Raw genomic sequence first — 26,573 nt, forward strand, 5'->3', positions numbered from 1 at the left:
TCCCTACATAGTTAAAAATGGTAGTTACCTACCAGTGTATTTGCAAAGAAGGGGCAAACCCTCAATCAGATGAAGAGGGCGGGCTTTGCTATATATCGCTGACAAAAAGAAAAGCTCAAATGAGTGAGAAGGACGATGAAGGAAACATCTGTGCTGTGTCTGCTCTGTAAGTAGAATCTCTGTGTTTGTTTGCATTCTTGTACTTTGACTGTCTGCTCTCCTGATAACTGATGATGGAGGAGAAGACATGAAAAACAAATCAGGCTGAATTCAAGGTAAAAACAGCAGGCAGTGAAAAGCTCAAATCATTCAACTCATTACATGAACACAGCTGGACGGTGGACATGTGACTTTACTGTGTTAATTAAAAGTATCTATGTATGTATTTATGAGTTTGTATACACTCACAATAGAGCCAAACTTTATTGAAGCATGTTGCATCAATGCGAGTTTGTGCGTTTTTCAGCTGTTTGTGTCGAGTTGTTCTTCATGTTCACCTCAAATCCATCTGAGTGTCAATTTTCTCTTTAGTTCTGATCTCACTGCTGAGCTGCACAACAAGCCAAGGTCAGTAACCTTCTTCTGTCACAGTTGTAACAGTTTGAGACATTAAAAGATTTTATTTTATTTTATTTTTTCATTTTAACCCTCACAGCTCGTCTGACTGTGAGACCCATTAGCTCTCAGTTCTTTAAAGGAGCCTTTGTGTCTCTGAGCTGTGAGGAGGACGACAGCTCTGCTGGATGGACTCTGAGGAGAAACACAAGCAAACAACAGGGGACTCAGTGTGAAGATGGAAAATCAGAGGTCTCTTCCTGTAACATCAGCTTCATCATCCCATTCGACAGTGGAGTTTACTGGTGTGAGTCCAGAGAGGGTCCCATCAGTAACATGGTTAACCTGACAGTCACTGGTAAGCTGAGTGTGTGGAGTTAGTGTTGATGAAGCTGTGTGTAAATGGATGAAATGCTGTAGTTTGTCTCTGTGTTGAGGTGGATCAGTGATCCTGCAGAGTCCTGTCCTCCCTGTGATGGAGGGAGATGACGTCACTCTGCTCTGTAAAACAAAGACCACTCCCTCCAACCTCCCAGCTGCTTTCTATAAAGATGGCTCCCTCATCAGGAAGCAGCCTACAGGTCACATGACCATCCAGCATGTTTCCAGGTCTGATGAAGGCCTCTACAAGTGTGACATCAGCGGTCATGGAGAGTCTCCATCCAGCTGGATCACTGTCACAGGTGACACACTCACCTGTCTGTGTTTCTGCAGGTTTCAACGTTCACAGTGTCAAAAGAACTTAATGACTGTGTTTGCTTTGTTTTAGACAAACACACCACCACACCTCCACCTACATCCACACCTCCTCCTACGTCAGGATCGATCCCAACATCCTCATCTGCTTATGGCTCCTCTCCTGTTCTTGCTGTAGTGGTATTTGCTGGATTAGTCTGTTTTGTGGTTCTGCTGGTGTTTCTGGTTCTGCTGGTGATACGATGTGTTCGTTGGAAACCTGAAGGTGAGACTCAGACATCTGGATTTTGCATGTATGCCTTTATTTTGCAGAATAATCTAAAAATTTCTACCAGTCATTATATACTTTTGTATTTACATTTTGTGCAGATGTTGTCATTTCTATGTTTGTGTTATTTTTACGGATAATAGTTACAGAGATGTAGTTTCAGACCGATTAAAGCTTATATAAAGTGTCAAACTGTCAACTGTCATGTAATTTTTATAAAATGGGAATATTTTGGGACATCCATCCATCCATCCATTCATTCACTTCCGCTTATCCATTTCAGGGTTGCGGGGGGGAACTGGAGTCTATCCCAGCTGCCTTAGGGCGAGAGGCGGGGTACACCCTGGACAGGCCGCCAGTCTGTCTCAGGGCTAACACACAGGGACAGACAATCATGCGCGCTCACATTCACTCACGGATTCACACCTTTGGGCAATTAGATTTTTCAATTACCCAAGCACGGTGGTTAGCACTGTTGCCTCACATCAAGAAGGTCTTGAGTTTAATTCCACCATTAGGCTGGGGTCTTTCTGTGTGGAGTTGCAGGTTCTCCCTGGGCGGTCCAGCTTCCTCCCACAGTCCAAAGACATACATTTAGTGGGTTAGGTATTTTGGGGACAATTTAGGGAAATATTGTGAGGAATTTTAGAACTATACAGTATAATCTCTAGCTGTTTGGAAAGCAAGTACTTAAAAATGAGTTGAGCTGGACATATTATGAGAGAATAAGAATTCTGGATAGAAATCTATTGGAGCTTTGGTCAGATATATTACCTGCACTGATGTCCTCTGTATGCCTTTTGATATGCAGAGAATGACCCAGCTGCAATCTACTCGGGAACTAGATCTGAAGATGTCAGTTATGGACAAATCATCATCAAAGATAAGAGCAAAAACTTGCAGATAAGAGGTACACCTGGTCTTCTTTCCTTTTTGTCATGGTTCAGTTCTAGAGCCAGAGCTGTGAACCTTTGTCTTGCAGTTAATTAATGCAGGAACTGTTGCTCACCTAATTTAACTAACTGCTTAGTAAACTTTCATTAATTGTGATTCTACTGAGTCTTCTGTTCCTAGCACTACACTCTTCTATATTGCATCCACTTATCCACTTCAGGGTTGTTGGGACGTTCAGTTGGTTCAGTTTTAGTTCTATAGCACCAAACCACAACAACAGCCATCTCAAGTCCCTTTAAACTGTAATGTAAACATTGCATAATAATACAGAGAAAACCTCAACAATTAAACAAACTTCTTTGAGCAAGCTCTTGGTGGCAGTGTGAAGGGAAAAACCCTTTCAATAGCAAGAACTCTCCAGCAGAACCAGGCTCAGGGAGGAGCAGCCATCTGCTGCAACCAGTTGGGAGTTTGGAGACACTTCTCTGGTGTTGTACTTTGAATCTGTTTGAGCCACACTTCTATTTTGAGGATTACATCGTTTGATCACTGACACCAATTTTGACTTTCCACACCTGCTCAAGTCTTTCCTAAAGATGTACTTTCCATTTTTCATTTCTCTATTTTCTTGTGCTCCTTCTTCCTGATGTTGCTGTCTGCTGGGGTTGCCACATCTATCACAACTGCAGTCTTCTGCTCCTTGTCAACCACCAAATAAAGCTTGATGTCATCTATGTACTGAACAGGAGATCCAATCCCAAGTCTACATTTTCATCTGCTCATATTGATGAGCTGGTCCAGAGGGTTGAGGTCCATTCAGAACAGCAGTAGGGATAGTGCATCACTTTGGTATATTCCAGACTTGACGTTGACTTGTGTGATTGCGCAACACAAGCTTTTAGCTTGATGAGTTTGTTGATGTCTTGAGATGTGTGTAAGGAGGAAAAGACCTTTAATACAATGACTCATTTTCAAAGTTCTGCATGTAAAACCACAGCAGCTACTTCCTGTTTTTGACTCCAGCTTACTGTAGTTTTAAACTGATAAAAACTCTCACCATGGCCTGTCCTCGTTGTAGAACGTTTTTGCTTTGCACCCTGTGCAGAAGTGTGTCAGCCTGCATGGAAATATGATGGCATCTTTGTGGTCGTTCAATTATCTTTTTCACGGATATACCCTCGACTCTTTTTGGTTTCGGGGGTGGGGGAGATGCAGTGTCACCTCAGAGATAAAAACTAATAAAAGAAATCTGAAACTGTTCATAAAAGCCATTAAACAACATTATCATTATGCTGCATAAAACGATATTTAATAACCATTAGTGTTAAAATATAAATTACTGTTATACAGTTGAGCTGGATCACTTTCTGCATAATAAAAATATTGCAATTGCTGTAGGCACAAGTCTACTCAGAGATGAGGATAGTAGACATCAATTGTTATATCATCATCAATGGCAAGGGAAAATAACCTAAGTGGTACATCAGCTTTAGTCTCCAACGAGAGGTTTTGTGCTTGATGGTTAAAGAAAGTGAATCCTCAAAATTATGATTATCAAGTGAATTATTTTGGGAAACCATGATAGAAACTAATTCCCACAAAATATAGTGCACTATATTGCATTGCATGCACTATATTGCCAAAAGGATTCAGTCACCCATCCAAATCACTTGGGCCATGAGTCAGGCTCGAACCCAAGCCAGCTGCTCTCAGCCATGCACCATGTGGTGATCTGGAAAGCCTAGTGAGCAGTTGCTATGAGAACGGTACTTCCCTGACTGCATTGTGCCAAGTGTAAAGTTTGATAGAGGGGGGATTATGAGGGGGGTTGTTTTTTAGGAGTTGGGCTTGCCCCTTTAGTTCTAGTGAAAGAAACTCCCAATGCTTCAGCATCCTGAGACATTTTGGACAATTGCATGCTCCCAACATCGTGGGAGCAGTTTGGGTATGGCCCCTTCTTGTTCGATCATGACTCCATACAATGTGCAAAGTAAGGTCAACATAGATATGGATGAGTGAGATTGGTGTGGAAGAACTTGACTGGCCTGTGCTGAGTCCTGACCTCAACACAATGTTATACCTTTGGGAATACTGCGAGCCAGGCCTTCGCTTCCAACATCAGTGCCTGATGTCAGAAATGCACTTCTGGAAGAATGGTAAAAATTCCAATGAAAGCACTCCTAAGCCCTGCCAGAAACCTTCCTAGAGGATGTAAAGCTGTTATAACTTTAAAGGGTGACCAAACATCATATTAAATCCTATGGATTAAGAATGCCGTTCAAGTTCACATATGTGTAAATGCAGATAAGCGAATCAAAATTAGCCCCACATGTGTCTGCTGTCTGATTTTGGTACAAACACATGTTTTTAGCTGGATGAACAGAGAAAATCTGAACAGACCAAACATTCTTCACAGTGTGTTCTCAGCCCCTCAAACCTGTTCTTTAATACAGACTCATTTTCAAACATCGGCATGTAACCACAGCAGCTATTTCCTGTTGTTGACTCCAGTTTACTGTACTCTGAAACTGATAAGAGTTTTTACCACAGTATGGCCTAGTTTTGAAACATGTTTGCTTTGTGCTCTGTGCAGAGACATTTTGGAAGTCAGAGGGGCTTCAGAATTTTTGGTTACTGTGTGGTTCATGTAGAGTTGAAATACTTCAGAAGTTTTATAGCAGACAGCTAGAATATGTAAATACAAGGTAACAAACAGTAGCGGTTTTAGATACGGGCGACATGGGCGGTTGCCCGGGGCGGCATCACGGGTATCGGCAAAAAAAAAAATGCTCGTACTCATGCTGCCCCGACGTCAGCCAGCGCATATTGGGAATGGCATAGGCACCGATCGGTTTTCTATCGCCCATTTGCTGGGAGTAAGGGCGCCCTCCGTTTGCGAGGTGCGCCTGCTGCTTGCGGCACAGGGAGGAGAGGGCGGGACGGCGGGGGATTCCCTGAACGGCTGGAGCATCATCTAATAATCAGCTCGCAAAATAAAACAAAATAAAAACAAACTAACAAACACGTAAACATCAGACATTATGATACACACTTATAATTTGCACCGATGTTTTTCGAAATTCTATATACGAAAAGTGAGCGCGAGAGCCCTCGGTGCGCCTGCTCACTGCTGAAGTCAAAGTAAACTTTATTGTCATCTTCGCTACATACAGTCCAGTATATAGAGAGACGAGACAACGAGGCTCCAGTTACAGCAGTGCAAGTAAAAAGCCATCAGGTCCTCAGTTTAGAAAAAAGAGAAAAGAAGAGGAAGTGAAACGAGCAAAAGATACAGGTAAGCAGATGTGTCGCTGGATAATGGCAGGTCATCCTGAAACAACCAGAATCAGAATACTTTAGTAATCCCTAAGGAAATTATGTGGGTTACAGTTGCTCCAAGAAGAAATGGTAAAAATAGTAACAGTAACAGACTAAACTCCAAACAATACAATATGTTACAGATTTTAATATTAATTAGTAATTGTCAATTGTTGATTTATGCTGTTCTCGTTGTATAACGAATTATGATGGCTGTTTGGTAGCTGTTTGCATACAATGCATACTCTCCCTCTCTTCAAATGTGTGTCTGTGTACAACAGTTTTATGTTAATGTACAGTCCTTAATATGTTTTGTCTGTGTGTGTGTGTGTGTGTGTGTGTGTGTGTGTGGGGCGGGGGGGGGGGGGAGTGTCCGCCCAAGGCGCCAAACAGGCTAGGACCGCCACTGGTAACAAAAATAGCTTTTTTGGTATTTAGTGATCAAATAATAGATTTATGTAAATAGTTTGTATACCACAGAGAGGTACATGCACTTAGGTCAGGGTATTTTTATTTATAAGCCAAATGCAAACCTCGTCTGCCTTCTCTAGGTATTTTAGAGTAGTCATTCATTTGTTTGAACATTAAATGCTAATAAATCCAGCCCGCTAATCAGTCAAACCCTTATATGTATTACCATACACTGGGATAATATTATGACAGCTGTTGAGTGAAATAACTCATTTTCTCCTCAAAGCTGATGTGTTAGAACAGAAAAAAGTGGCCAAGTGTAAAACTTTGAGGGAGTTGTACAAAGGCCACATTGTGATTGCTAAATGACTGGATCTCACAAAACTAAAGTTATTGTCAGGTGCTCAAGGTCTGCAGTGGTCTGTATCTATCACATCTGGTCCATGGAAGGCAAATAGTGAACCAGTGACAGGGTCGTGGGTGGTCAAGGCTCACTGATGCATGTAGGGAGCAAAGTGTGGCTTCTGTTGTCCGATCCAAAACATAAGCTACTCTACCTCAAAGTGCCAAACAATTTAATGCTGGCTTTGGTGTAAAGGTGTCAAAATATAGAGAGCATCACAGTTTGTTTTGTACCTGGCAGTGCAATGGGCATATGAGCCTCAGACGTGCCAATGGAAGAAGAAGGGCTGGTGCTACGTTCCAACACCAACACCAGTAGGGTAAAGTGTCTTGCCCAAGGACACAACGACCAGGACAGAGAGGCCAGGGATCGAACCAGCGACCTTCCGGTTACAGATGCGCTTCCGAACCCCCTGAGGCACGGTCGCCCCAAAAAAGGGAGACAGGGAGGCACAATGGTTAAATTAAAGGGTTTTGATAACGTTCCTGTTACTAAATAAACTAAAAGAGATGGACAAGATGCTATCATCTTTTAAAGAAAGAAAACAACAAAACCCAGGTGTTGGTCAACAAACTGAAAAGTAATTCACAAAAAGCTGAGTCCCACCTTGCAAGTTACGGGGTTTAAAAAATCTGTTGTTAACATCTTGGTGCCAGATAAACCAGGACACTTTCAGGGGCCTAGTGGAGTCCATCACTCGACAGGTCAGGACTGTTTTGAGAAGAAAATGTTCAACACAGTGTCAGATTAACTATATGTTGTGCACGGACCCCTGTAATCTCTATGTGTTTTATTAAGCAGAGAGTGATCCAGCTTCAGTCTACTCAGCAGTGAGCATAGAAGACATCACTTGTGGATATCATCAGACTACAGGACAAGAGGTAAAGAAAAGAGGTAAAGTTGCCCTTTACTTTAAACTTTGAACAAAGCCAAGCTAGCTGCACAACCTGTTTTATGATGCTAAGCTGAGCTAACTATGTCCTGAGTCCTTATCAAACTTCTCTGCTGTCTTTTAGAAAGACATCAGTTTATTTAGAGCTACATGGGCAGCAGAATGTAGTTAATGATTGACTCAAAGCAATAGGTACCAGACAACAAGCCCCAGTTTTGAGATGATACTTAAGGGCACAACTCCGTATGATATTTTTTCTTATTACATAGAAACTGTGTAGTTTATGTCCTATATAATATAATTTTAGGAGTCGTTTTAATTTCATTCTTGCTGATGTCATGGAGTTACTCATACTCCATACTCCACTACTCATTCAGCAAAAAACTATTACTTTCATAATAGTTAGATGCCCTTAAAGTACATTTCTAAATGTAATATTTTCCAATCAGTACCAATTTCTAATACATTGATACATACAGAAGATAAACAGATAAACACTCCAGAGCTCAAAAAACACAAATTTAATCTTTGTTAAAAATGCAACCAAGTCAATATTAGACAGAATTTAAAGACAAAATGTTTTTGTTCAGCACAAATTAAGTTAGACTACTACTACTTGGACTCTTTTGATTATTTTAGGTTCTGTGATTTAGTGTTTGTATTGCTAGTTTCCTTACTTATGCCTTAGTTATTTTCTAGTCCTTTGGTTTTGTCACTGTGCCTTCCTTGCGTTTCATGTGTTACGTCTAGCGTTCCAGGTTTCTATGTTTATGTATTTCCTGTTTTACTTTGACATTCCCGTGCCTTCAGTTTTGCTCTCCTTTCCATCTCGTTATGTACGATTTGTCTCACCTGTGTTCCCCTCCTGTTTCCATTTTCCTCATTACCCTCCGTGTGTATATATATTGTGTGTTTCCCTTTGTTTCTCATTGGGTCGTCTGTGTTTCCCCTGCCATTACTCCCGATGTAGTTTCAGGTTTCTTGTTGAGCTTTTCCAGATTAGGGTTTTCTTTGTTTATCTCAGTGCCCTATTGTAGTGATGGGCAGATGAAGCTTCATGAAGCACTGAAGCTTTTCATCCAATTGGTTCACCCCAGTGCAAAGCGTCTTGAAGCTTCATTTGCTCTAGTAGGACACCTACTGGACGTAAAAATATTAGTTGGCATGAATTTGAAGAGTGTTGCATTTTGCACACAGCCTGTAAATGTCAACAACAAAAGGAGTGTGTAAAACATGTATATTGTAGTGATGGCAGTATACTGTGTATATTCATACTGGCAGTATGGAAAATGATCATTTGGAAATGCTTAAAATGGAAATGATCATTTACTGTGAGGTGAGGTGTGGTTGGGTGTGGACAGTGGTTGTGCTTTTGTAACGTTGAGGTATGGACAGCTACACACTGAGGCTTTGAGCCTCAGTCCTGCCTGTTCACATTTTATTCTGTAAAAACTAAATTTTCACTGCTTTTATGACCTTTTTAGTGGGGAGAACATAGCTAGGATTTAATGATTTAAAAAATCTTTTAAATCCTTTGTCCTCCACAATGCTAAATGGCTGGGAGTCCTCAATCACCATGCTAACCAGGTCTTCATCTATTGGAGATTGTTCTCCTGAGGAAAGACAATAAAGACAAAGCACAAATATAAATATCACACACGTAACTTATTGCATTGTATGATATTGTTATATCATTTAGTAACATTACAGCATGCTATATTATCATTGCATTTGATGGCTCACCTGGTCTTGCTCCACAATCGGTGTTCCCCTTATTCTCATGCAAAGCTCTGTAGTGCCTAAGCATGGATGAGGTGTTGTTGTTATATCCCAGCTCCCTGGCACATAGCAAACACTTCACCTTGTACAAAAGTACAGACAGCTTAACATAAATTGTATTGCACCATCAGTATTATGAAAATACATCTTCTGTAGAAATTTACATACCTTGTTGGGAGGAATAAGATCAAAATGTTCCCACACTAGCTGGCTCCATTCTTCTCTCCTCACTCTCATAAACCTCCAAACTGTCTCCAAACTCTCACATCTCGCGGCAAAGTTCGAACCACTTCATGAACCAGTCACGTGGTACAGCCGGGCAGCGAGGCTTCGGAACGTCATCATTTTCAGCTCCTCCCATGAATGAAACAAGCCTCGATACGTGCATCGCGGAAACGCCCCCTAAATTACTCGACACAAGCTTCGATACAGAACGTCACATCACTATCCTATTGCCATATTTTAGCCTATTGTTATTACCCACCTCATCTCTGTGTGTCTGTATTTTGGTCCACATTCACCTCACTCCAAACCATTGTCTTTGGCATATATGACAGTTAAAATAATAATCTTCAAATGTAGTCTTAATCTAAGACTCTACAAATTTTGAATTGGAAAATCACTCTTACTGCTAGCTAGTGTACCCCTAGTGCTGGTCCAGAGAACTGTGTGTAGTAAATGGTAAATGGCCTGTATTTATATAGCGCTTTACTAGTCCCTAAGGACCCCAAAGCGCTTTACATATCCAGTCATCCACCCATTCACACACACATTCACACACTGGTAGTGACAAATCACTCTTTATAAAATAAGGGACTATTTGAAAGAAAGCAGGTGAATGAAATAAAACTGAGTTTTAACCCTAGACAGATGTTAAGAGGTTAACAAAGCTCCATTCAAACCTCAAATGATGCTGCTTGGCCTGCCTGTATGTCAGGGTGGAGAGAAGAGAGAGAAAGAAAAGCAGAAAGGAACAAATGTTTTGATGCAATTTAATGTAGTTCCAGGTTTAAAATTTGTGAATTTAGTGGACGTCTCAAGAAATAATTAAACAGTGAAAAGTATGAAAGCTTAGTGATTTGTAGCTGAGCTGGTTCCCATAAAGTGTGAATCTACACTGTGTGTATCACAGACATATCAATGGAGATTGGAGGATTGAACTACAAAGCTTGCAATCATGTTTCCTGTTGTTTGAACTGTGCGTGTTTGTGTTCAGACTTTAAACCAGAGCCAGACGTTGTCGAAGCTTCACTGAAGTAGTCCACCAGTCCAACCACTGACATTCCCTACTGGTCTCCCCATCACCTCAAAAAACAATCTTCTTTTTTAATGGAATTTTTAAAAGTCTGTAAATTCTTAGTTATGCATATCATGGTAGTCTAAGGAGCTTGAAAACAGACCGCAACTGCTTTATTTAATTTTTTAGTTTTGTTTTTTATGATGTTTCACCTCACATTCACGAGGATTCTTCAGTTCTAAAACCACAAGGTTGAGAGTTTCAGGAATCCCGGGAAGGCAATCTGTCACTGTAGGTCCGCAGTCATCCAGAATTAAAATTTATATTAATCATGTGATGACACACAAGTTTAATAGCGGGTTAATGACCACCTCCTAAGGGAAAAGCTCCACCCTCCCACTCCAGTAGGGTAATAAGAACCTGGGATGCTCAATTTTTTTTTAAAGCTGAAACATCTTCAAAAAAAACTTAAACTTAAAGTCCACACACCTTTTATTCAAGCTCCTCTATTGTTGTTTATATGTATTCAGTAAATTTACTGTTACTTACTGTATATTTTATTCATATGTCATTATTTATTTCTATTGGATCCTGTTCTTGTTCCCACAGCAGCTATCTGGTAAATAAAACTTTGCTCTCGTTTGTATTTTTCGTGTTGTTGTGTCAGTTTTAATGATTGTGTGTGATGGGAAATTGTCTGGTTGTAGCTAACTGATACATGCCTGACTTTGGTGGAGAAAACAAACAGTAAGCATTGAACCACCGACTAAAAACACCAGCAACACCACTAGAAGATCTTGCATCCAGCCTATATCCTCACATTTGTTCTTTTAGAATTTCTATTATATTATGTTAAGTAAAAATATTAATTTAGTTTAAATGGGGACATCTAGTGGAGAGAGCAGCATGGTGGCCCGGTGGTGTTGGGATTCAGAGATTCTTTTATTGCTACCATATAATTTGCCTTATGAAGAATGTATTAATAACATGTTTCACAGTATCATTTATCAGTAATATTTCCTACAGGGTTTATATTGCATTGAATATGTCTGTCATCACATTGACCTTTCTATTTTTACAGGTTGAGTTCATTTTATACACAATGCATAAATGTGCTTGGTTAGAGTTGATGTTCCATTCTAGAAGGTTTTAAGCTTCACTGGTGAGAGTGTCCAGATGATACATGCTGAGGGGAGATGAGAACATAGCAGGTTAATTGCATGCACGCTTACGATACACATATTAATCTAGTAGCAGGTCTGTGCACTCACACTAAGAAGGCTTCATGGATACATATAACTGAGCATCATCAGCATAAAAGTTAAACTGTTTGCAGTCATTCACTATAATATTGACTAGGAAGCATGTGGAATATAAAAAGAAAGAAAAAGTACTGATTCAAATAACTAAAAATATTTAAATATAAAGGTCAAAATTGTGTTTTTTTCTGTCTAAACCCACTGGACTCATTGTGCTCTAGTTCATTGAAATTAGCTGTTATTAAAAATAAATGATGTCTGCCACAAGCCCCATCCAAAATTGAATTTTTACATGTTTACACTAAAATGTCACAAAGTCAGGGATAGCAGCTGTGTTGGGCATGCTGGAGCACACCCTAGTGGATACTGGAGGATCTCTATATTCACTGGAACTAATTCAAAAACCCTTAATGTGTATTTAAGGGGAGTGTGTAAGGACTTAGAGTTTGTAAAAGAACATATGACAACATATGATTCAACCCTCTGCTATTACATCAATCTAAGTGGCAAAATTAGGTGACTAAGTGCACAAGTTGAGAGATGATGACTTGTGTAACTTGTGTGAGGGAAAATCTCTTCAAATGGACAGCTAACCACATTTTCCAGACATATTCTGGCCACTTAATTCTCATCATGAATTCTTGTCCAGTTGTTCTTTTGCATGATAAACAGATTCATATATTATAGGAGGAAAGGATTTCTTAGTATCCAACATGATATAAAATTATATAATGATATATGATAAAATGATATAAGGAATATAACATAAAATAAAATATATTAAATATTACAGGCTGCAGAGCACATTTGCTAAGCAGGGCGACCATAGATTATGTGCATGTAGTTCTCCCTAAAAACAGTGAAGCAATTCAGATCAGTGAGAGGAGGCTGAAGAAGAATCGATATGTTAACAGACAACTTTTCATATAGAAACTGATGAGTCTGTGCCCGTGAGCTTGGTGACTGAGTTTCAGGTGGAGCTCAGGATTTACCCAGAGGAGAGCTGAAATATTGCAAACTGTTCTATTGTAGGAACCTGACATCTCTGCAAATATTATTTGCAAATAGATGTGTGTTAATTAGTACTGTTACTGTGCCACGTGCGCAGGTTTTAAAAATCTTTTATTTTATATTGAAACATTCAGACATGAATTCAGCACACTAACATAGTTTGACGTGATGAAGGTGATGGAGAGATTGGTTCTTGCCTGGCTCCGGACCCTTCTCAGTTTGTTTACGAGTCTCAGGTTTGAGACAACCACCCAAATGTCCTGTTACGCACTCGCTATGATAATATCTAACAGATAAATGAGAGGGAAAGGATAAACACTCCTAGAAGCAATTATCATATTCACATTAGGCACAGCACATGCTCTTTGACTTTTCTGGCAATTTGGAATAAAACACATGCAGCAAACCTTTGTAAATCCCATTTGTATGTTTATTTTAAATGTCTGCCCTTTGAAAAATAAACTTGTACAAACACAGATGTTGTATAGCCAGCCACAAAAATACCCCTGTCCACAACATTGAGTCATAAAACTTATACTGTGTCTCTTAAGTAAATCCAGCACCTTTTAAAGTCTGTTTATGCAGAAACCACAGGGTAAGAAAACACTATGGTGATGTACGATGCTGAGGTTCATCTTCTGCTCATAGCACTTTAAACATTATAATCATTATTTGACCTCATGGCCTTCAAGATCAGTAAAAAACAGTTAGGTGATATAAGGTAATTTGGGATGTTGTTTCTACAATAGCAACTTTCAGTTAAGAATGGGAGTCAGAGTTTAAAAGTTTTTTTTTTTTATCTTTCCCTCTTTTCTCATAGCTCGTGTACATCCTGTACATCCACCCAGAGAAGAGAGCAGAGGAGGTGAGGAAGAGGCAAAGATGAAGGCTGAAATGAGAAATCTTCACTTTAGAGCCTCATTTTAAAGTGACTGACACAACTATGTTTCATCATATTTATGACATTGTATATATACATTGTATATATTTAGATTTAGCTATTTCTAAGAAAATTACCAACATGAAGTAATGTGACCATTTTTTTCATGACATGCAGAAAATGTGTAGGGCAGAAAATTTGATTATCTTAAAGGACTGTGTGCGTTGTCTTTTATATTCCAGCTGTGCCTCTTATATATGTTAAAGGTAAAAATGTTTCTACCAGATCCACAAGTGAATCCTTCATTATGGTCCTCTTCCCACAGTCGCCTCCAGTTTAAACTCGTTTATCTCCAGACACTCCTCAGTCTTGGATTGTCAAGCCATGTGAAACGTCTGTGCTCCTCCTCTACATTTTACCACTTGCAACATCTTTGTTTACCTAAAGATCGATTTATGCATTCATAATTGTTGGGTATATTGTTGCATCATAAATGTACCACAGCAGTTAAAGCTTAAAGAGTTAACATGAGAACAAGTCAACAAGCTCTTTTCCATTCATTTTTCTTCATAAACAGTGTGCCCAGGAGATATTGTATTTTGTATTCTTATAATCAGTTATCATTGATTAATCATTTACCATTGTTGAATCAGTTGACAGAATAATCTTTGAATCACATCTATGTTACTCTGAGCAAATATTAATGCACACAGATTATCAGCACTTTAATCAGTCTATTGAGGTTCTGTATTATTCTTGTTATCTGTTTAAGTTGTTGCACCTCATTGCAATCACACCGCTCGGACCCATGAGTCCTGTTGGATTCGGGCCTGTCTGCGTTCAGTTCTGCACGTACCCAGGCCTGTAACAACATGCACTCTTATATAAGACACGCACGTTCACATACACACTTAGTAATAATAGGAGGGTCGTCTGAGGACAGTTTTTCTGATAGATACACTTTCACAAAATGCACAATGTAATACACACTTGTTTTTCTCTAAAGTAGCAGTTGATGTCTATATAAGGAGAACTTTTTGAGAGGTGGGGAGTTGTTATCATTTCCAGTAAACATCTAACTGTAATGTCATTATGGCAATATAAGGACGCGGGACGGTCCATTCGAAGAAGGATTGTATTGCAAATTGTCTTTCCCACACTGACTGCGCAAAGTGTGTAATAAAGATCACTATTTTTGACACCTACCTCGGATTGAGCCTGCTTTCTTCTCTTACCCAATCGAACCGACTTTAACAACAGCAACAGATGGTAGACAGATGGTAGCATGCTGATGTTATCACATTTGCTGTAACCAATCACAGGGCTACAGCGCCTAGAAAGGTCATTCTTATAAAGGCTGCCATTCCTTTTGATTGGGAAACAGAGAAGCAGCTTCGGAAATAGATTCAAGCTTTTCTCATCTTCGGGTGGATATTTCTGATTGGATATGTGAGTGAGTAATAACTGATATTTTATTGAATTAATATTTACTTTTATTTTACTGTGTCCTGTTTAATCTTTTTATTGGCTAATATTGGCTGAATTATTTACATTTATTATGTAAATATTAAATTATTATTCACATTTACAGAAGCCAAACCTGCTGTAAACAGCTGTTGGTCCTTTAAGGGTGGTGTTGTTGCCCGTTGTTTTTATTTCACCTCTGAACAGCCACCTCCTGACCCATCGGGGGTTTTTGAGGGCACAGGATAACCTGGTGGATAATGAATGGCAAACAGGTGGTTTGCTGGCCTGTTGGCTGGTAGGATAGGATAGCTGCTGGCTGGGTAAGATTAGAGGAGATAAAACAAAGGAAAAATTTAGTCCACCCTATTTTTGTCTTTTGCTTTGTGTTTGATAGCCCTATAACTGGGGTGTTTATGTTAACGAAACATGGACCACCCTTTTTTTTTTCCATTATCATGTGGTTTATCATTTAACGTCATCCTCTTCTTCTTCTTCTTTTCTTAAAGTAAATGCCACAAAATAGGAAAGAGCCAGCGACTGGCTTTAATCATTTAATGTAATCTACAGGTTACAGCTAAATGCTGCCTCCTCCATAGTACAATATACATGTTTATACAGTGACGTCACGTTGAAGTCCTTTTGCTGATGATGGTCTTTAGTACGTAGCTGATGATTGATGATGAGGTTATGTTTGTGTTGTTCTGTGGAGATCATTGAAGAACTGAACCTGTTAAACACTCTGTCACGGTCCGGGACAGCGGCCGTGTGAAGAGTGGAAGGAGGACTCAAATGCAGCACTTATTCGGATGTGAAGGGTGATTTATTAACAATACCAGACATAAAGTGGAGATGGCAAACAGAACTAAGGATGAACTAAACTGGGAGAAACTAAGCCGAGGAGTAGCAAACCTGAACATCGAAGTGAGAAACAGCAGGGAGAGCACGCAGGGAATTTCACAGGTATGAACACAGACGACGCGACGAGGAGCAGAGGAAATCACACACTATAAGTACACAAAGAGACACTGGGAAATCACACACAGGTGGGGGAAACAGCTGGACCTGATTAACCTGACGAGACAGGGGAACACTAACACCAGGGACCAACAGAGGGAGCACAAACCCAGAACCCAGTATCTAAAATCCCAAAACACAAACCATCCCAAAACAGCCCATGAATAATAAAGAGAATAATAACAATAAGGGACACAAACACAAAGTCACTAATGGCGCAGACCATCAGACCTGCTTCAGATTTCATCGCTTTGTTAGACACACTTATATCCTCGTCCAACTACGCACGTCACTTCTAAGCCATCACATCACGTTGATTTTGGTCCAGTCCAAAAAGAACATCGTTCTACATTAGAGATTTCAGATCAAAACATTCACGTGGCATTTAACCAGGCAGTTATTTCATAAAACATCCAACATTTAGAACATCGAAGCGTCGGAGTTCAAGAACACGGAAATGTCTGCTGTGCCTGCGTCGCTCTGCTCGACTTTGCTGTTTGTCGGCCTCTTTGTGTTTGTCTCTGCAGGTGAGATTCACTCTGTGGGACAGAGAGGAAAAGCATCAGTCTGCTTTACATGTTAACAACATTTCCTGAAGAGTTATTTTCATATTGATTCAGTTTTTCCGTGTTTGTGAAGGAGACACGAGGCTGGGTGGAGTCTGTGTGGACCTAACATGTCGGTGTGATCAGAGCCCACAGAGACAAAGAAGTGTGATGTGTGTGTCAGTGTGATGTGTTGTAGTTTCAGGAGTCAGTATACAGCTACAAAGCTTTTTTGTTCAGTGTAAACAAACAGCTGTAGCTACAGAAAGGCAGCATGCAGAGACTCACAGTGTTATATAATGAGAGGGCTGCTCGTCCACTTGGCCCTTCCTCACAGTTTCTGTCTGATTTCTCAGACTTTTATCTGATTTAGTGCTCAGCTCAGATAAAATGATAATTGTGGCTGATTTTAACATCCATGTAGATGCTAAAAATGTTGTTATTATTAACATTATTTCCTGAAAACCCTCTCTTGTCTCACACATTATGTTCACTTATTATCAGGACGTGTTTTTGTTTTTGGAACAGAGCTATTGTGTTTTTTTTCCTACTTAGTTTTTATTCTGTTTTGACTTTTTGTGTTTAGTTTAATTTAGATTCCAGATGATTTTCTTCTTTCAGTTCAAGTTTTATTATTTATTGCTTGAAAGGTTTTAATAGTTTTATTCTTTTTTTATTATTACTGTATGGAGGTTTTGTGTCAGAGGCAAGTTTTAGGAGCATCAGTCCACATATTACAATAAAAAGCAGGGACATCCAGAGTCTCAATGAACTCGACCATGTATAGGAATTTCTTTTACTTATGTATTAATCACATTATTTTATTGTATGATGCCTTGGTGCCACTGGATTTTAACATGTCTCACACTCATACAGTAAGACAAATGGTGGGGGTCTAGTAAGGAAGTTGGGGGAAGCAGACCACTCCACAGGAAGAGTCTTTTGTCTCTTTGAGGTCTCTGGGAGGTAGCAAGGGAGTGTGAACCTTAAGGTGTGAAAAAGCTGAGTACTGCCTTTTGTTCCTGGGGAAGGTATTTAACCATGTTAGGCTCAGGGAGACTGCTGACCGTCTGCCCCGCGGTCATGCAGGCTCTCCACAAGCTTGGTTGTCTGTTCTTTGTGTGTTTTGATTAAAGAATGTTAGCTACCGCTCGTCTGCAGGCTTTATTTAAACGGAAAACTTCCACAACAACCATCAATAAAACAAACAAACCAATTCTAAAACTAAAACTGGGCATACACCGTGTGATTTTTGGCCCATTTTGAGATGGCTTTTCACCTGTGTAACCATTTTGGGGATCCACCTGAGTTTCCCCTTAATCGTGTGTCATGCATCGTGTAGTATACATGGGGTAATGAGAAGCGATTAACACCTCACGACCGGCTCCCATTCAATGGTTATGATTGCAAGAAAATCAAACCTGTTTGAAATCCTGGTCACCCCTCGTGGAGGTATCACACTTTTGAAGCAGTGCCATGAGCCGATTTAACACAACCTCTCACACTGCACATGCGCAAACACAGAAATGGAAGTGAAAAAGACGGAGCAGCATGGCAGGGCAGCATGTGATCTGGAAACAAGCGATAGAGGCCCAATTTGTAGAACTTTGGCAAGTTCGTCCTTTTCAATGTCATCATTAAGCCTGTAGACTCCTGGTGGAGCATAGGGCATAGTTTGCTCTTCTCCACATCTGTTTGGGTCTCCCCACTTTCCTTTTTCCTTGTGGGTTCCAGTCCAGTGCTTGCCTTGTGTCGTTGTCGAATGGTTTTCGAAATGTGTGGCCTATCCAGCCCAATTTTCTATTCTTGATGTCTTGACCACCCGGGTTCTGTCTGGTTCTCTTCGACAGGTCTGTGTTCAAGACCTTCTCAGGACATCTGATGTTGAGGATGTGTCGCAAGCACTTGTTGATGAAGATCTCTATTTTGCTGGTAATAGTGTTGGTCACCAGCCACGTCTCGGACCCCAGCCTTTTCAATGGGGCCTCCCAAAATGATGTGTGTGCGTGTGTGATTGTGTGTGTGATGAGTGCTCACATCAAATTTAACATGCTCACAGTGTGAGCACTCAGGTCGTATCGGGCCGTATAGTGTGAGACCCTGCATTGTGACCTATGAACTTCTAACCCGATTCAGTCGTGCAGTTTTTATCAGGAGCTGAATAATGGGACTGAAAACATACACATACACACTGTATGCCCAGCTTTAGGATATATTTTGATTTGAGTTGCTGTCCTTTTGAGATAAAGAGGCAGAAGATTTGCTTTGGTGACCTCTGAAGGGAGCAGCTTAAAGAACACATACAGAATGAAAGGCTATCATCTAATAAGAGATCTTTTGTTGTTGTGTGTGTATTTCTGCCTCTGTCTGGCTGCTGTAGAAGTGAACAGTTGTACTTTGACCTTGAACCTCTCTACTCTGTGTTGTTCTCTCTTTTAGACAAGAAAAACATCACAGCTGAGTCAGGACAGAGCGTCACTCTGACATGTCGAGCTCCAAACAACAACAATGACATTGTAGAGTGGAGCAGACCTGACCTCGAGCCAAAACATGTCCTTGTGTACCGGGGTGGGAACTTGGTTTCAGATGACCAGCATCCATCTTTTAAGAACCGGGTGGATCTGCAGGACAGACAGATGAAGGATGGAGACATGTCTCTGATTGTGATGAATCTGACAATAAATGACACTGGAACATACGAGTGTCGTGCGTTCACAAGTGGAACAAACTGCAGGAAGAAAGCAAATCGCAGTGTCGAGCCCATCAGCATCATCAACCTGAGTGTTGTTGATCCTCCAGGTGAGTGAGTAGAGTTGAGTGTGTGTGTGATCAGAGGTGAAGCTGCTTCCTGGTTGTTGATGTTTGTTTCTAAAGATGTTGTTGATGAGACTTTGTAGAAAGCAGCTGGTCTGAGTGATGTGATCAGAGTGCAGTAGATAATGTCTGACAGCAGTTTGAAGAGGAAATGGATTCTGTTCTGTTCTTCACTCATCACCTACCTGACAGCTGACACCTCACACCTGTTTCTCACCTGCAGGTCAGACAGGAGGAGACACAGAGGGTGGAGTCAGTGGTCTGGTAGCAAGTCGGTCCTTTTTGGTGCTGGGTTTGTTGTTGTTGGGAGTGTTACTGGTTTTATGATCAATAGAAAAACATAAAACCAGTAGTTCATGTTCTAAGAGAACATGAACAACGAAACTTGTGAAAAAATCAGGTCAAAATTCACAGCAGTATACATAATCACAAGAAATTACACTAAATATTCAGTTCAGTAGAAATGTTTGGTGATTTCAAGGAAAAATGTCATCCATTAAAAATAACTGGAAACATTAGTGATGGAAAATATGTTTAAAATGATCTAATCTTAGGACAACTACAAAAAAGAAAAGAGATTAATGATGTGTTGTTCAAAGATCAATGCATTGGACTAAACCAGCTTGTTTAAACAGTCTGGTCACTCAATTTGTGACAGATGGATTTCAGTCATTAGTTAACACAGCATCTCAGATCATCTTTTTATCAGCAACTTAAAATAACTGCAGTCAGAGATCTGAGAAACTGACACTTTATTAATTCACACCATGTTTTTTCATCAAGCTACGACACGCCTAAAACAGATTCAGCATTAGTACAGTTACATGAAAACAACCATAATAGCTGTAAGCATGGGACAGAAGAGAAAGCCTCATCAACCACAGATGCTAACAAGTCAAAACCTCAACTTCTGGGCCCTGCACTCAGCAAAGTCACTGAGCATCTTTACAGACTTACCCCCCTTTTCACTTATGAAATGAGTATTATGGCTTGTGAACTTTGGAGTGTGTGGAATGAGCTGCTCTGCTTCTGTTTTGTAAACATGTTTCATTTTGGGAATGCTTCGTAAGCTTTATTTCAGTTTTTTTTAGTGCAAACTGGGATTCCATAACCAGCTAACTAAGGCTACGTCCACACGTATACACGGGTAGTTTTGAAAATGCAGATTTTTCTATGCATTTGCACCTTTCGTCCACACGTAAACAGCGTTTTCGGTCACTGAGAAAGGAGATTTTTAAAAACTCCTGCCAGGGTGGAGATTTTCGAAAACTCCAGTTTTGCATTTACATGTGGACGAGGAAAACGGAGAAAACGCAGCGTCGAAGGTGTGCACATTTTCTGACGTCACACTGTGCGCCACGTTATTGTTTTCGGTGAAATGAATTTCTACAATGGTGGACTTGGACAAAGTACTGTTACTGTTTAATTTTGCTCTCTGCAGTGTTTAAATGCTTACATATACACACACAGTTACTGTCCCTCCACACATTGGACTCCTTTCTGCTTCTATGCACCATCTTTGTTTATGCTTTCCCACCCAGGCTTCTACGCTTCTGATTGGCCAACATTTCTACACGGTTAGGAATATATCACCACCTGTAGCTTCGGCATGTTCTTAGTAGCATTTTCGGCGTTTATGTGTGGACAGGTTTTTTTTTTTTTTTTAAAGACGAAAACGGAAAATCTCCATTTTAAAAAATACCTGTGTACTTGAGGACGTAGCCTAAGACTAGTGTGAGGGTATTTTTGGTACCAACCAGCGAGAGCATGAGGCTCAAAGGATGTTGGTCAACATTTACTATATTTTATAGGATTTTTTTTGTTTTGTAAATAGCGAGCTACGTTAAACAAGAAGAAAAAAACAACAAACAGAAGGAACAAATGGCTACTGAAGTTTTATGTAGGTGTGTATTTTGTTTATTTCCATTATCTTTAAGTTTGATGGTTAACGTTAAGATTTACTGATTCATTGACTGATTCACATTTAATTTTACCTGTTAAAGTGAAAGAGGGAAATGCTAATGAAATTACCTGTTTATTTACAGCGCTTAACAAATTCACGACACCACTGATCACTTATCTAATGTACGCTTTAAGGCACAGCTGCCCTAAATTAAGTGTTGGTAATTACTGAAATACATTTTTATGTTTCTGTGATGGCTAATCCACCACTAAGTCCAAGCTCTTTAATAAACATGACTATTTATGTGACATTTTTTGATCTTTTGCATGTAACCTGCCAAGGCACTGAAAATGCAAATCAGCTTTAAGCTAACTACACTACAATGCGTACAGAAAAGGTCCCTTTTCAAACTAAGATAACGATAAACTTGATTAATCTCAGACTTTTCAGAGAAGTCCAATGTGCTAGCTCAAATCTGGGTAACAAATGTTGTTAGAGTTTGTATTGTTGATTGTCATTTATGCTTAGAAATATTTACTTATATATGCTTAGAGTTTTGTAATTAGTTGTAGATTGGTAGAGGTTTTGATCCTTGATAGTCTGCAAACTTTGTGTGTATTAGACAGCACTTTGGGAGCATGAGAGGTCACACCGTGTTTTATTGTTTTATGGTAAGATTAACGTAGTTGCGTCTGTTCTACTCTAAGTGCTCTTTGTTTAGATGAACTGCTGGACTTCCTTACTGTGTTATCTAGGATGAGGGGGGGTCTACCCTCTTCCTGACCAAGGATGTTTGCTTGTGTGCTTTTATGACCCTTTGATCAGCAGTACACACACACACACACACACACACACACACACACACACACACACAGGCAAGGTACTCTTTGTATGAATGTAGACGTCATATGTTAATGAACCTATGCATATTCATGTAACCTCAATAAAAGGACAGTGGTACGGGAGAACGGACGAGAGCAACTGGGGTCAAGCGAAGGAACGGTGCCTGTCCGGTTCTCTCCCGTGCACGAGAAACATGAAGAAGCTTGCCTACTTGTGTCTTGCTTTGCAGTGTAATTATATTGTCTTCAACGTTCCAGCGGATAGATTCAAGCTACAAACCTATCAAATGTAACTTCAGTTTGATATTTGCCTAAAAAGTAAAAATATAATTTTGATTTTTAAAAATCTTTGTAATACTTCTAATGTACTTGTGTTTTCTAATTTTTCTGAAAGGTGGTCAAACAAATTTCATAAACACTGTACTTGAGGGAAAAGTGAAAGTGAAGAAAAAAAAATCCTGAGAGTGCAAAGAAATGTTTGCATTATTGTTAACGTGTTACACGCTGAGAGAAGTTTTGTATCACTGTAAATATTTCATGATCAAACTGAATAAGCTGCTGAAAAGCAAACATCCGAATTGATTTACCCCCTTTTCAGAATGCAAAAGGTGCAGTTTGTGTTTGCTTTGCTACATTTCAAATTAAAATGACCAATTTGAGAATCAAATTTCACAATAATGCAGTAGTTGTCTTTCATATATAAAGGTTTACCAGGACAGCGTATTTTTAAACATTTCAAAAGTAGCAGCAGTGTAATAAGAACGAACTGATGTCAATCTGTTTTTATTTATTTTATTCATTATTGTGTCTCTTTGTGAGGTTTGATAGTGACTCTATGAACTACTCTGTTTAGTCATCATCAGTGATTTCATGGGATTTGCTGGTAAGTTGGGAAGTCCACTACATGTATTTAATGTCCTGTATGTTACTGTATGAGCGAGTCAGGCTCAGCTATTTGTAAAATCAAACTTGTTCTGTGGCGTTCGAACAGCACAAACTGATCCTGTGTAGAGATCAGCTGTTACAGTATAATTGCACACACGTACTGAAACAAGTGAGGACAAAAACACTGTATGTGATGACATCAGTGTAGATGGAGTGTTCTGTATTATGAACCCAATGAGAGAAGTATGTTCGACTTAACTCCAGAGGGAGCTCATATCATTTTAATTTAACTTTAAAGAGCTTTTCACATATTATTGATTCATCTCCTTTAATATAATAAAATGCTTCATCATCAAAAGTTCTCCATTATGTGAGTCTGTCTGTTCATTGCTAATAAAGTTTTGCATAATATTTTTATTAATTTAGTCTTTATTGTTTTTGAGATTTCACTGGTTTTATTGAAGATACTTTAATGCTACTGTCACGGGACCGAGTGGTCTGTACTGAACAGGACTCAGATGCAGAAACCCAGAGCAGAGACAGCAGATGATGTAACAATAATTTATTAGGCTTAAGTGCAAGAAACGTAACAAGGACTGTGACAAAGTGGGTGAGAAGACCATTTGTCTACATTCTTAGTTAACATTCTTGTTTTGATTTAACCATATTTCACATGTAATCTGCAATAGGCAAACATCTACTATCCCGGGTTTGTTTATGTTCTGCACTTTTACAGATTATATAATATAACATCTTGGTTTAAATCAATTCATACAAGTTTGTTAAGTTAACATGTTCTTTATTTTAACTGTTAATTTGTATTGTTTTGAACTTACCTTACCTACCTGTCTTGCAGAAGCAAAAGGAGGAAATGTAGTTTTACTTCCTGCTTTATACCTTCTGGGTTCATCTGAGGTCACAGGAAGAGACCAAGTGAGGAAGGGGAAGAATTCTTATAATTTAATAAAGTTGATTTTAAAGGGTTTATAAAGAAATAGATTTACTGTTGTGATATGTATTGATTACACCAGAGTTTGTTGCCAGTCAAGAAGAGTAGTAGAGGATTGAATATGATCATGTTCATCTTACGTACCTACTGAATGGAATAGTCCAGAGCAGAAATTGTTTGATTAAGTGGACTATTTAAGCAGACAAACTCAGGTGTTTCGGAAGAAAGGTTCAGGTCAGTGTAGCTGTGTGCAGTTTGACCTTAATTTCTGTTGATTTAAGTTTAGTTATGTTTATTTGAACTGAGTTAATTATAGAGTTGAGTTTCTTATTTGTTTCTTCGTAAATATTGTTGGGCCACAGAATGGTGAATAAATCACTTGCTACACTGGACAGCATCAGTCTCCTGCACTTCTTTGACCGCTTAAGTCGAGTCCTACCACATTTGGTGGCAGCAGTGGGATTCCAGGCCAATTAAGGAGTGGAGAAGATGTCTACCCGAGCAAAGAGCAGGCATGTTCCAGAATGTGAAGCAGATGATTTACAAGATGGCAGCGACCAACAAGGGGCAATAAGTGGCCATATTTCTGGACAAGAGAATGTGGCTGAATTGTCCAAACTTTTGCAAACTCTGATGCAACAGCAGGCTGAACGCGATGCTAAACTGGAGCAAGAGCACAAGCGCCAGGATGATAGATGGAGGCAAATCCGGCATCAGTTTGCCCAGCTTCAACAGCAGATGCAGCATGGCAATCTAGAGCATCAGTTACTTGAAGTACAAGCATCTACATCGGCTTCTTCGAGAGCACCTACTCCAGAACCATCTGCCAGCACACAAGAATCAAATAGGCTTGACTTGGAGCCGGCACATCAACGCAGTGAGGCACAGCTTTCAACACTGGTGAGACATTCAGGCTGGAAGGGGCCGAAAATGCAACCTTACAATGAAGGTGAGGACATTGAACATTATTTAATCACCTTTGAAAGAATTGCTCACGCTTGCCAGTGGCCGCGAGATGAGTGGGCTCTTCACCTAGCACCACTGCTAGCTGGTAAAGCACGTTCCGCTTATGTAGCCATGGATATTGATGACACTATGGACTATGCAAAAGTAAAGTGTGCTGTCTTGCAGAAATATGAAATAAGTGTTGACACCTATCGAATGAGGTTTCGTTCTAGTACCTTTGGAGCAGAGGAAACACCAAGGGAGCTGCAGGTCCGCCTAAAGGACTTGTACATCAAGTGGATGAATCCTGAAACAAAGACAAAGGATCAAATCGGAGATGCCATCATCATGGAACAGTTTCTCAAGGTTCTGAATTCTGATCTTCGGACGTGGGTTAAGGAACGTAACCCAAAGACTTCCAAGGAAGCAGCAGAACTGGCTGAAGCTTTCTTAGCAGCTCGTCGACCATCAAAAGACTTCACACCAGTTAAGTCAAATTCCAACATGCCATTCAACAAGTTAGGTGGTGGCCCTGACTTGAAAGTTAAGCACACAAGACAGAACTGGTATAACTCAGATCCTGCCAGATCTGAGACAAAAAATAAAACCAATAAAGCATGTCATTTGTGTGGTCAGATAGGTCATCTTAAAGCTCAGTGTACAAAGATGTCTGTTAGTAAAAATTACATGTGTTCTGCTAGACAAACTGAAGTCAGTGAGAATCACAAAAATGAAATTGAATGTCAGCAACGTGAGCCATCAATTGGGGTATTTGTTGAAGACAAACCCTGTGTAGCTCTGTTAGATTCAGGAAGTAATCGCTCTCTGGTTAGACAAGACAGTCTTCCCAGGGATGTGATCTTTTCAGGAGCAACAGTGGATGTGTGCTGTATTCATGGTGATAAGGTATCATACCCAGTTGCTGAAGTTGCAATTGAAGTAGAAGGCCAGTGTTACACTCTTTCAGTGGGAGTGCTGCAAACGCTGCCTTATCAAGTGGTGTTGGGCCGTGATCTCCCAATACTCACAGAGCTAATAGCCAAGCATCCCTGTCAGACTGAAACCGTTGAAAGTTTGTTAGCGGTCACAAGGTCAAAAGCTAAGGAGCTACAGGTTAATGCTTTGGGTTGGGATGAATTACCTTTTGCAAATGAGGATGTACCATTGGACGAGTCTAGCACTCGTTCTAAACCAAAAAAGAGCAAGAGACAGAGAAGACATGAAAAGGTGAAGGGAACAAGAGTAGCTGAACACATTTTAGATCCTTTAAAGACTGAATCTCTCCCCAGTGCTAGTCAGGTTGCTAGGCTTCAGAAAGAGGATCTAACACTTAAACCATTGTTCTCTAAATGTGTTCCAGAGTCAACTACAGTTGAGGGAAGGCAGGAAGTGTTTGTGGTTAAGGGAGATTTGTTGCATCGCCGTAGCAAGATTGGTGACCAGTTGGTGATTCCCCAGAGTTTGAGATCTACCATTTTGAAAATGAGTCATTCCATTCCCTGGGCAGGACATTTGGGACAATCTAAAACATTTTCCAGAATGATTCCCAGATTTTACTGGCCCCAACAGTTCAGTGATACGGTACAATACTGTAAAGCTTGCCCAC

The 26,573-nt window shown here is 39.9% G+C and overlaps 1 protein-coding gene and 1 long non-coding RNA gene across 2 annotated transcripts in view; both read left to right on the forward strand.

Annotated features, from left to right (window-relative positions):
* Positions 1-1,188: 1,188 nt before the first annotated feature.
* On the forward strand, positions 1,189-11,808 carry LOC120717697. Its single transcript, XR_005692260.1, has 5 exons — positions 1,189-1,238; positions 1,325-1,516; positions 2,331-2,429; positions 7,347-7,439; positions 10,433-11,808. It is a non-coding gene; the product is annotated as an uncharacterized LOC120717697 (long non-coding RNA).
* Positions 11,809-16,512: 4,704 nt separating this feature from the next.
* Positions 16,513-26,573, forward strand: part of LOC120717691 (programmed cell death 1 ligand 1-like) — a 32,423-nt gene continuing 22,362 nt past the window's right edge. Inside the window, exons 1-2 of the mRNA XM_040005892.1 lie at positions 16,513-16,611; positions 19,069-19,428. Coding sequence (XP_039861826.1) covers positions 16,542-16,611; positions 19,069-19,428 — 430 coding nt within the window. The 5' untranslated portion in view covers positions 16,513-16,541. The remainder of the gene's footprint in view (positions 16,612-19,068; positions 19,429-26,573) is intronic.

Source organism: Simochromis diagramma, unplaced genomic scaffold (assembly GCF_900408965.1).
Source record: "Simochromis diagramma unplaced genomic scaffold, fSimDia1.1 OVJJ01000507.1, whole genome shotgun sequence".
Classification (NCBI taxonomy): Eukaryota; Metazoa; Chordata; class Actinopteri; order Cichliformes; family Cichlidae; genus Simochromis; species Simochromis diagramma.